Here is a 12705-nt window from a genome sequence, read left to right as displayed (position 1 = left end):
TATATTGATTATTGCAAGCAATGTGGCCCCCCCCCCCCTTTCACATTGGACATCATGGTTTGCCAGATGCTGCCCCACCTATTCCCCAGGTGTGTGTTGCTTCCCTATATCAGTTTCCTGTCCTACATATAACTGACACAAGAAAGTTTTCCTGTATTTTTCTGACTTATAATAGGTTTTGAAGACTGGCTCAGCAGTGAAGTGTCCCTCTCGCAGTCAAATCTGTCTACCCCATCTGCTGTTTAGCTCAGTCATCAATGGCTCTGTCCATCTAAGGAAGCCATTTTTGTCCGAGAAAATTCTAGCAGGAAAGGTAGCAGAGCACGTATGAGGACATGCCAGTTGACCCAGCTGGTTTGGTCAATGGGGTGTGCTCAGCAAGGTATTTCCTCTGAAAGCAGTTGTGCTGCTGAAAGCAGAGCACTGGAGACCTGACTTTCCTTTCTGTATCTTGGAGTACGTCTAAGGAACAGCAGGAACTCTAACTGAGGACGTAAGCCACAAGTGGAGGCCAGTCATGATTCCTTCAGCAAGAGTCTTGTTCAGGAAGGCTTTTCACATGTCTGGGTGGAAGAAGTTGCTTTGGAAGGATGACAGGCATCCTGGCCAGTCTCCCCAGAGTTGGCCACAAATGGAAAGAAGTAGCATGATAGGTAAAGAATAATTTGCACATGTGGGCAGCATTCTACTGTCATGCACAGGCATATGTGGAGGATGTCTGGGGAGAAGAGTGTGCAGTTCTTAAGAGATTGGATAATTTGGGTTAAAAAGGCCTACAAAGCTTAGCTCACAATGGAAAGAGAATGCAAAAGCCAAGGACTACTGGGCAATCCTGTTGGTTAAATCTGAGTTAATATAGTATTTAAATAATTTGATAAACTTGTAGCCAACTAATAATGATCAAAGTTTGGGAGGAATTGATATTTCAAATACACATAAAATAACTTTATCCATTAACAGGATACCAGTGAGTTGATGAGAAAGCTTAAGAGCCCATACTCTTGCTGGTTAGAAAACATCACTATCTTAGTGAAATCTTCTACTGTTTCATTTTTTAAACAATCCAGTCCTTCATTAACATATTCCCTCTCATGCATCGCTCATGATCCCCTCATACTTCCATAGCCCAAACCATGGGATTTTGCATATAACATAGGATGCTGTGCATGAACTATAGCACTTGGCTAAATTGGGGAGTACTTCCTTCAAACATTGTGCCATCCATAGTTCCTCAGAGGTATGACCACGAAGGCCTAGGCACAAACTAAAATATAAGAAGGGAGCAAACACCCTTATCCATTTAATTAATAAGGAAGATTACCTGCAGTGGCCCAGTTCCCAGTCAGGTATGCTGTCTTCAGAACACCACTGAAACCTGCTCTCACAGATGATGCTCTGGAAGATCAAGACACTCCTTTCAGTACTGAAGTTAAATTGTAGCAAAAATCCACAGTAGCACCAAACTCTTTCTAATAGTTAACAAAAGGGGAGAGTGGCTCATAGTGAGTCCTGCCATGGAGGAACTGGGTGGTAGATATTCTAAGATTAATTAGTTTTTCACTTGGGAATGTTCTGAATAATTTTGGCTCCTGAAGGGGAAGGCATTAATCTGTCACTACCATTACATCACTGAAGCCAATCTGTGTCAAACTAATAGATTTAATCTGGGAATATGATGTATATTAGACTCCGGGAACAACTTTACCCAATACATGATATAATGACCAAAGTCCTCCTTATGCCAGAAGACATATTGTCTTTGCAGAATAAAAAGTACCACATAAAATCAGCCACCAAAATAAAGTCAGGGAAGGTAAATAATCAGACAAGAACAATATTACTCTTTTCAATTCATGTCTCTCACAGTTGCTGCCTTCCTTTGATATATGCGCATGGACTGAAGAAGATGTGGTAAGCATTTTTTTATTAATTCAATCAACATTGCATTGATGTAGCTATAAAGTAAAAATGTTGCAAATCATTGTAAATGGCATCTAGATTGCAGTGACTTGACAACTCTGATAAGATTATAGCGCTGCATATGTATAAAATTCCTGTTCCAAAGAGGTTTCAAAACAACTTGGGCCTGACAGATTAAGGATTTCATCAGCCTTGGTGAAATGGTCACATGTTGAAATGTCTGCAGAAACATTTAGCTTGAGAGGTTATCACCTTTGAATTTATGTTGACATAGGCATGAACCAGGCAATGCTGTAGTGCCCTACTAATGCATATCTAACCGGTGCCAAGAGAGGGGGATTTCAAATATTGCAGCCTCTTTGCTCATGCCATCAGGGAATTTGCTTTAAAGTAAGATTCTGAAAGGGTATGGAAAACCATTTTCATATACACTAGAATATGAAATGTGATTGTTTTTAGCTACTGTGCCTACTTCATATCCTACTTCGAACATTTGTTTAATTTAAATGACAAGCAGGAAAGTTCAGATATTTCCATCTAACATGTCTTTATTTCACAGTATTCTTAACGTGCTTTTCATCACTCACTTGAAACACATTGCATAATGTGGTAATTTAAGTCAAAGGTAGTCAACCTCTGTGGCATGAGTAGCCTCTGCATGTGGTACATGATACATCAGGGAGGAGACAGATAGCACATCAGCAGAGAGGGCAAGAAGCACAAAGCAGAGCATCAGATTGGGATAGGAGTGGCAGTTTTATAGGTGCAGGGCTAATTTGTGGCAAGGTTGGCCCTTGCTGATTTAAGTAAAGTTAACATAGAACTAACTGAAAAGCCAACGCAATTATAGTAATAGTCTTATCTGCTCATCACCATCTTCCATTACATGAGAGGTTGCTAAAACTTATATTAGGGTAACATCAATTTCTGAATGAATGTAAAAATGGAGAAAATGCCTGAAAAATACAAGGCAGACCAGGTTCTTTGGGTAGCTGTGATATCTTTTACTAGCCCAACTAAATAGTTGGAAAAAATTGTTCTTTGCAAGATTTCAGGCATAAGGAGAGTCTGTTGACACCAACAGACTCTCCTTATTCCTGAATAAGGTGGTTTGTGTCTGAAAACTTAAAAGGAACACTTTTTCCAACTATTTAGTTGGTTTAATAAAAGGTATCACATCTACCCAAATAACCTTGTCTGTCTATATCCTTAGATGGCTACAACCAACAACCCTGAAAAATACGAGAACATTTAAGTAAGAAAAATAATAACCCAGCAACTTGCCCCAGGAAGTTAATATGAAAGAGAAGTTTGCTTTCCTTGTTCCACAGCTGGAAAGACCTGTACATTTTGTGTTAAAATTAAATTATGCAGATTAAATTTTGAAGTGTTTTGAATTGCTACAAAATACAAAATTTTAATTATGTAACCTTCCAAACTGTTTCCTTTTTTTCCACAGTATTTTTGGGTTCACCAGCTTGTTAGAAAAGGTAAAAATCTATTCATACATATCTAAAATACTGCACTCATATTTGGCTCAAACAATCAATTTTGTTCCTGCTAAAGAGCAGTATGGATTTCTGAATTACCTTTCATATCATCAGGTGATACTTCTGGTGACATGAGCATTTATGCCAACTTTTTTAAGGAACATCATATTACTGGGAAACGATTGCTCCTTCTAGAAGAAGATGATTTAAAGGATATGGGAATTGTTTCCAAAGGACACATCATTCATTTAAAGGTATCTTAATGGCATGTCTTGATTACTGCAATTGTATGTAGTGTAAAAGTTGACAGGAATTATCACTTTTTTCCAGTAAAAAAACAAAACAAAAAAAACCTCTAAAACTATTTGATTTCAAGAACTCACAGAATTTATCCCCAATAAACAAACCTGAATATTTTTTAACATGACAAAAATTTCTATCATCTTTTTTTTCATTCTGTCTTTAAAAAGAGAAAGACATCATGATCCTCTTCTTCATGACATGGTTTTGTATAGAGCATGAATTGGACTAATAGATCCCAACTGAAACCTTTGTAAATATTATGACATCTTGTCCACACAACATTTCGAGTTTGATCAAAGTATTTTGAACAAGTACCAAAAGTTGGTTGAACTGAAATCTCTTGACTTCTTCCTGAGCTTTAGTTATTATCCATACAAATCTCTGCCTGCCCCCCTTAAGCAATTTTAAAGTTAGGGCACAAAGGAATGAATGCGCAAGCCAGTGTAATTTATGTTTTCTTGTACATAATGTAAATTACAGCAGGATCAGGAAAGCACAGACATGAAGCTGTCCCAGAGTGACTACAGACAGTAGTATGTTGTTTCTGTGTCTCTCTGCGATGGACATGGAAATACAAAATGGTGAAGGTTATACCACTAGAGTTTTATCCTTAATTCTGCTCCAAATTGGTTGAAATTACCCTGATTTAGGGATTTGCATCATCTTTCTGCTACCTTTTTGCACCAGTGTAATGCCAATTACACTGATGTAAATGTTCCATCTGTCTATGCCTCTAAATGATTGACAGAGTAGGGCTGCTTTGCTGTTTGAGCTTTATTTCATCTACAAAAGATTACGCTGTTCTAATTGTTTAATAGTTATGCTGAATCCAGCAAAATCGTGGGCTGGAAAGTATTAGTTGTGGAGCAGTGGTATTAATAATACTTATTGTCACAGAAGAGGGTGTAGATACCTGTGGTTCTACTCTGAAAAATGGCTCTTTAAAAATGGCATTGTGGGGTTCCATTGTGTTTCAATGATTTCGTATCAAGCGTGCTCAATTTACTAGAAAAAAGACACTTTTTTTCCTAACTGCCAACCCTGTAAATTTAACCTGAGCTCCAAGAGTCAAGCTGGGTTATTTTCTGTCTTGCGCATCACCACAACAAAAAGGGTTCCACAGTCCTATTGTTTCCATTTCGTACCATTAATGGCATGTGCAACCCCCATTGCCTTCAGTGAAACTTATTGAAACTTAGTAAATAAATTGCTGATGCACAAAATGAAAAAGACAGTGCAGCTCACTGATGGTTACCTGAGTTCCCTGACCTGAGTGAGCAGGAGTGAAAACAGGAAAAGAGCTTTTTTGGGAATTAAATTAAGCAGATCTGATTCTGAATACTCGCAGCAGATAGATCTGCCAAGTAGTATTGGGAAGTTTCACAGCCATTTATTGAAAGAGATCTATATTTTAAGGTGTTCTGCAAAGAATTTTATGCATCACAATTAACTTATGCATGCACACACTAGACTGCATGTTCAGACCTATATCGATACTATTAGGTCCTAAATAACTCTCATCTGATTTTGCTTGTTTTTTACAGACTGCTATTGAGAAGTTAACTCACGATTACCTAAACATGTTTCACTTTCCACCGTTAACTAAGGCAAGCCTTTCTTTATTTAAAATGTGGTTCCTGTCTTGACACAAATATTTACTCCTTCCTGTGATGAAGTGTTGCTAGCAGGAGTTATAATTACTGCAGAGCACACACCCATGTGTGCCACTGTCTGTAACAGAGTCTTACAATCAGACTAGCAATATATATATTTGCATCAGAACAAAGTGCCAAGTTTTCTTACATATAACATGCACCTTTTCCCCAAAAATGAGCCCCTCATAATAAGGGTGCACGCATTAGGCTGGGAAGCTGAGTTTCTGCCTGGGATACAAGCACTCTGCTTTGATTCCTACTTCACAGTGGCTATTTAAGGCAGCTGAGGGAGTGAGTTGACCTAATGGCTCATTGTTCTTCACTTCAGAGGTGTTAACGATCAGCTCTAGTTTTTGATGAGCTTGATTCGTGGAACATCAAAATAAACTTTCTTGGAGCAATACTGCTGTTTGCTAGCAGTTCCTGGTCTGTCTTCTTGCTTCAGAGCCCTGGAGACTCTTTAGGTCTTTTCAGAATCATAAATCCACTCATGGAAAGCAGTCTTCAGCAGTAGTTAGGGTTTTTGCTTTTAGTTAAGCAGGAAATGGAGTGAGTCAGCTGAAGGTTAGGTTCTGTCCCTGCTCTCTGGAACTAACTCTGGGGGAGGGCAAAATTTTCATTCTGCATTTCAAAAACAGCATATGTGTTATGTTCTGCAGTGTGGTATATGTGAGAAAACATGGTAAAATGACAATAAGACTCTTGATGAATTTCAAAAAAATTATGATGGAAAAGATGTTTATTTACTACAGGTGGTAACATTGGGATAATATGAGAGGGCTGGATAGTGCCTCTTGTGTGTCAATGGGTATACTTGTATAAGTAACTACTTACTTTTAAGCAAAAGGCACCCCTGATCCAGCCCATAATGTACCCATCCTTCCTGATTCTATTATAGTAAATAAGGAAATACTATACTTGGTGCCCCCATACTTTTGTTCTATTATAAGCCACCTGAAAACAGTTTATGAAACGGTTGCTTTACATTGTGTGTTAGGCACTCAGTACTTCCCAGGAATTGGCCCTGACAGAAGCTACTACTGTAGATAATGTCACAAAATCTAAGGTGTGAGATTTGGTACATGTTTTAATGGGTTGTGTCACTAAGAGCAGAAGTGTATTTTACTGTACGCACCCAAGTGTCAGTTTTCCGGCCATGTAAATGACACTTTTGGCACTTATACACCAGTTGTGATTCTATTACCTATGCAGGGTGGACACAAGTGTCTATGTGGTTATTGATGATGTTCAGTAAGCTACATATTGGCCAGGCAAGTATGTGCTCCTTCTGAAACTGAGCCATTGCACCTTGCTTCTAATAGGTATTAGATAGGGATGGGGAGCAGTAGGGAAGGGTCTGCCCTAGTGAGAGCCGGAGTCTATGCTAACACACAGGGCCTACTCTCAGAATAGCATCCTTCTCTCTGCCTTGGCTACTCTCAGAATTGCCACATACTCTCTACCTTGTTCTCTTTCCCCACACTGTCCAAGTGATTGAATCACAAACTGTGCATCAGTGCCAAAAATGACACGTGTAGAGCTGAAATGCTGCCCTTCAGTGAAGTAGAATAAAGCGAAATAGAATTTGGCCCTGTGAGAGGATATTCCCGTTAACAGATTTATGACATAGAAAGGTTAGACTCTTAACTCTCAAACTTAGCTCTGCTTCTGTCTGAGAATGATTCAAGGTAGAAACTTCTTCTTACATTGCACTTCTGTGGTAGGATTCTGCAAGTGGAAGTGAAGAAAACGTGGAGAAAACAGTGAACCTTGAACTTGTTTTTGGCTATCACTTGAAACCAGGAAATGGTCCACAGGTAAATGAATGTTGTGACTTAATTTTATTTCTTGATTTTGGGGTGGTTGTTTTATTTGTTGTCCAAAGGGTCCAGTATCCATTACAATATTTTACTTTAGCAATGTGAATCCAGGTGCTCAGGAGATTACTGAACAAATTTCAAGTTAGCAGACAAATGTTGAATAAACATTGACAAACCTGGTTGAAGAAAACGATACAAGAAAAATAGCAGTATAGAAAGCTTTGCATAAAATGAAGTGATTTCCTCATAAACATTTTCTCTACTCTCACTTTTGTAAGGTTTATAATAGTGATGATGAAAAATAAGTGAGTTTTTTGAAAAAGAAATAAACTGTGTTCCAAATGAAAGCAGATAGTGTTTTGCAGCTAGATGAAGTTTTGAAAATAAATGGCCCGCTAGTTTCTTGGCCAGTAAAGATGGAACATATCACAATGGTGAACTTATTATCATATTTACCTGAATCCAAGAAAACTTTGAATGTAAGATGACCCCCCCAATAATTAAACTCTATACAAAGAAAATTTATAACTGCTATAATTTTCCATATAGAGAGTCTTATTATTGGAATTGTTCAGGAAAGCAGTAGCAGGGGGGCAGGCAGCATAGGGAAAAAGAGGCAGGGGCCCCCTGCATATTGTCTCTACCTGCACCTTGCCCCTTGCTGTCTGTCCCTCCCTGCCATTTGTCCCATCCCGTGGTCCCTGCACCCCCCACACCACTTGCTCCTCCTGCCTGCTTCCTGCCCCTTGCCCTGCCTTTTACTCTCAGTCAGCTTCGGCCCAGGGCACAGAATACGTGGTGGCTCTGGCCCCCACCCAGTCAAGCAGTAATGACAGCAACAATAGCATCCTCAGCCCTGGCCCCCAGACTGGGTCAGAGCAGGAGCCAGAGTCAGGGCTGGAGCTGCCACTATTGCCACTGTTGCTGCCTGGCCAGTTCAAGCCACCATGTGCTCTGTGCCTTGGGCCAGAGCGGAGCCAAAGCTGGAGCTGGAGATGTGAATGAATTTAAACAGTGGGGGGGGGTGGAGAGGGAGGCAAGGATGTATTGTACTTGAATGCAAGATGAGAAGCTTTTTTCCCATATGTTGAATGGGGGGGGAACTGTGTCATTAAAGTAAATACACAAGGAGTGGAGAATGTCAGTCCCAGACAGCAAACCATGATGGGAATTGTAAAAGGAAGAACTGGGCATGCCCCATTCTTGCTACTCACCCGTTTGCATTATGTTTAGTGGTTTCAAAGATACCTAGTTACATTCTGTGTAACTTGTATTCTTGCACTATTAACCTTGACCCAGTCAAGCCCATCCATCATGTAATTTTTCCCCAGATGTAGGTTGACCCATAGCTTTTCTTATTCTTCACCTAGGTTGCCAGGGCTCAAGAATAAAATCTTTCTAAAACTAGCCAGCTTTATGGAAAGGGTGAATGAATGAAGCATGCCTTAGCTTGTGACAGAAATATCGTTCTTTTCTTCTGCATCAGGGATGCCCAGCTTATTTGGCACAGTGGGCCACATCTGGGCTGCAGAGATAAATGACCCACCTCCAATGGCAGAATGGTGTCTTGTCAGGCCAGCTTCTAGAGCTACTTTGTTGGCACAGCTCCAGAACCTAGGGGGTTCTGCTGCCTCTCACCACCTTCCTTTCCTCTGATGTTGATTTGAGTTACCAGCAACAACTGAAGACCCTGATTTCAGTGGTGGGCAAGGCAGTGGAGTGGTGAGCAACAGCATCTTTCACCTCCAGGTTCTGGAGCCATGCCAACAAGCCCTACTGGTTACAGTTTAACCCCTTGTGGGCTGCCACTTGGGCAGCCCTGTTCTAAATCATACATATACCCTTTTTATGCTATTTGGCTGTGGTGTGCCAAAGTGGATGTTCATGTAGACTGGTACAAAATGTTGCCTGTATGCAGAGACCTGGACTTAATGAACTGAGAGGTCCCTTCTGTTCCGACATTCCTATGACCTTCATCTTCTGTTACCTGACTGCTTTGCTTTTGAAGTTTATGGTGTTTAGGTGTCTCTTGATTTCACTACTTGACACTGCATTTAATCTGCAGAAAGGAATAAGTAGGTTTATCTTTGGTAGGGATTTGGAGTAGTATTGAAATTGTTTTACCTAGTTCCAAAACCTCCTTGGGTTGCTTCCTAGAGATTTCTGTCTTTCTTTTACATTTTCTTTTCAGTTTCTTTTTTCAAACGTAAACTGCTACAATATTATGTGCATTATTTTTTATTTCTTAGACTTCTCAGGCAAAAATTCTTAACTTCTGATGCTTAAAGCACATATTATCCCCTTCCTTGTGCATCTGTACAAAGGAGAAAGAGGTCTTAAGGCACCAGCTTATTCTCTTGTGTTAGATACATGGATAATGGGAAAATGAGCAACTTCCACAGAACTCATGTGTTTTCCAGTAGCTGCAGGACAAGGAGAGGGCCAATTTGCAAATGGGGAGAAGTACAGTAAACCAGTTACTTCACAGTTTGGCACGGGCAGCAGTCTAGCCACAGCTCAGTGCATCCTGCAAAACCTACCCAAGACGTAAGGTAAATTAGCTTACACTGCCATTAACTGACATTCCATTTTACCATGACTATATTGCTACCACTACCTAAGCCTGCTGGTTTAGGTTCTGCTACATGGTAGACAGTACCTTCAGTGGAGAAAGTACGTTTTGACTTCTGAGGTCTGTGCCATAGTAAGAGTTCCTTCCCTGAGATGCCTCCTTTGTTGTCATGCATACAGACTTCTAAGAACACATAAACCCTAATCCCTAAGCACTGGAACACATAAGACATTAAGTCAATTTGGGCTGTTAAGACTTTCTCCAGAATTCTATCTAGTTTGAAAAATGGTTTAACCAAATCTATTTAAACCTCATTGGAGCTTTAACCAGATAGATTAAGTTTATGTGTAGATTAAGTTTATAGGTATTGCAAGAGGCTTTTCCTTTCAGATATGAGAAAAGACGTTTTATAGAACCACACTAAAAATGTGCTGCAGACTATCTAGATCAGTGGGGGCCAGCCTTTTCTGGCAGGTATACCACAAATTAAGCCCCATCCCCTCCTGAGTGTAACTGTAATTGCTTTCTCTTGCCCCTGCTCTGCTCTGTGTTCCCTACCTAATTTGCTGCTCTGTTTTCTACTCCCTACCCTATCTGCCACTGTACTGTTCCCTGTTTTGTCTGCTGTTGTATTGCCTGCTCCCTTCCCAGTCTGCCATGTGCCACACACACAGGGTGCCTGTGCCACCTGTGTTGGAGGCTAGCCACCCCGATCTAGAAAATCTCATTCATAACCTGGCTCTGTAAGCAGCTCCTGGCCTTGCTGTTAAAGAAAACCATGCTGGAGCTCCTTAAACCTAGTTGCAGATATTACAGGTCTGATCTTGAAATTATACTGGGTGCGTCTACAAGAGACACTAGCTGTGCACTAGCACAGTAACATGTAGGGCAAAACCCATGCTAATCCACTACTGCTCATTAACATCACTAAAAAGCCGTTTGCTGGCACTGTTGCGCAGTCGCACCAGTTACTGTGTATTGATGTAGTACTTGGTTATCCAAGTACTAAACTTAATGCACAGTAATTTCAGTGCATTTGTGAACATGTAGATGAACCACAGTGGTCTAAATTTGGATGTCCTGCTTGTTTTAAAGACCAAAGAGAGAGAGAGAGAGAGAGAGAGAGAGAGAGAGAGTGTGTGTGTGTGTGTGTGTGTGTGTGTGTGTGTAAAACCCGATGAGTAAAAAGAGTTAGGGTCATTTTGGCACAGGCCTACAGTGTGACTCAGTGGCCCAACTGGTTTTAAAACTAAAAGACTTGATCACCCCAAAGCAATCCTTTATCTGAAATACATTAACCAACATGCATAACGAGTTGGTAGGTAGTTAAGTGTTATCCCCATTTTAGAGATGGAGAAACAGGCAAAGAATATCAGAATTAGTATTACAATTCAGGAACTTCTGGCTCCCAGTTCTGTTTGTAGTCTACTAAACCAGCACATATAAGGATGACTTCATGAGCCTCCCTAATAAGCAGAGATCAGCACAGCAGAAAACTGAAGGCTTTGAGAGTGCCTGTTCTTTTTAATAAATACACTGATTAGTAGTTCTTCACAGTACCTTCTGAACTTTCAGTCTTGCAGTACTTCTTAGTGAAACTTTTGACTTTCTAAGGAATGTCACCATAAAACATGCCTCAGATTTATGTTTTCTTGCACTGTAATGGCATAGAGTGGTGCTGTGCATACTCTTGAGGTCTCAGTCTTAGTTGTGCTTCTTGGCTTGAACTCCTCATCACTACACTGAGGCTCCCACTTTGCCTTATTTCTGGGATTCAGTGCCCATGGGGCAGGAGTGAGTGGGTGGAGACAGTATAGATATGCCTTTCATTCTGCTTTTTCTTGCCCTTTTTTAGTTGAATTTGTTTCTAGGCAGGCAGTGGAAGCAAAATTGACCTTTGTTTTCATAATGCTTCAGGAATGAGTGTAAAGATAAGCTTGTTTGTAGATTACCTTTTCAACTATTGCAGTTCAAATTGGGAGGTCATTCCATTTCCTATTTTAATATGAATATATAATTTGCAATGAGCAGAAGGTTGACCTATAATATTGAACTCTATGAAATAAAAACAGTGGGTAATTAAATTCTAACATCCCAAAGCAAAAGATGTCATGTTACAATTGGAGATGACTTGGGAGTCCACAGAATGACTTTTTAATTAGCCTTTTTATCCCAGTTTTCCCATTAAAAGATCCCAGGTGGAAAAAGGGATTTGAGCTGTATTACAGTTATAGAGATAAAAGAACACAAAAACTAAAATTTAGGGTTTACCATTTGCCTTCATACTTTGCTCGTGTGTGCTTTTTTTGTACATGAAAGACCAAACTTTCACTATACCTTGAACTTCTTTTTTCCCTGGAAGTTTCAGGGTCCCAACTTAATTGAGAAACAAAGTTGGTAAGTTGGTTAACCATTTTACCCAATTTTTGCTTTGGTGGTTTTCTATATAATTGTCAAAATATCCCTCCATTACAGAGGGTTGGAAGAATCAATTTCTTCAACCTTTCTTGGTTGTGTTCTGTGAGCCAGATTCTGTCCTTGGATACACTAATCATGGAATAATTTGGGGCATGGGCGACTAGTGCCACCTTAGTCAGGGGGAGTATCTGCCCCTCCACCCCGGGACCAAGTGGCCATGGCGCTCCTGGAAGTGACTGCAGCGCTGCATCTGGTGCTCCCACTCCCTGGCCGGCACTCACGGGGGGGACCAGCACTCCTGCCTGCCCCACCCCACCCATCACCTAAGCAGGGAGCATGGCCTGTCAGGGGGTGCATGTGCACCCCCATGTATCCTTTATATGTTGCCACTAATTTGGGGGGAAAATGCTATGTAGAACTTTTTTTTCTGCTTTCCCTTTTCTCCTCCTATGGGATTTGTGTGCAATAATTATCTTCTCAGATGTCTCCAGGAGTGTAATTGCCACAGTAGGGAAGTTGTATACATT

At 40.4% G+C, this 12705-nt stretch overlaps 1 protein-coding gene across 4 annotated transcripts in view; it reads left to right on the top strand.

Moving 5' to 3' along the window:
* Window positions 1-12705, top strand: part of MAP3K20 (mitogen-activated protein kinase kinase kinase 20) — a 127012-nt gene that overhangs the window by 90458 nt on the left and 23849 nt on the right. For all 4 annotated transcript variants that reach the window (XM_059727279.1, XM_059727280.1, XM_014599478.3 and 1 more), the window contains exons 12-16: window positions 1867-1911; window positions 3380-3410; window positions 3525-3664; window positions 5258-5320; window positions 7093-7185. In XM_059727279.1, coding sequence (XP_059583262.1) covers window positions 1867-1911; window positions 3380-3410; window positions 3525-3664; window positions 5258-5320; window positions 7093-7185 — 372 coding nt within the window. The remainder of the gene's footprint in view (window positions 1-1866; window positions 1912-3379; window positions 3411-3524; window positions 3665-5257; window positions 5321-7092; window positions 7186-12705) is intronic.

Source organism: Alligator mississippiensis, chromosome 4, assembly GCF_030867095.1.
Source record: "Alligator mississippiensis isolate rAllMis1 chromosome 4, rAllMis1, whole genome shotgun sequence".
In the NCBI taxonomy this organism is placed as follows: domain Eukaryota; kingdom Metazoa; phylum Chordata; order Crocodylia; family Alligatoridae; genus Alligator; species Alligator mississippiensis.
This window is presented reverse-complemented; position numbering and strand designations above follow the sequence as displayed.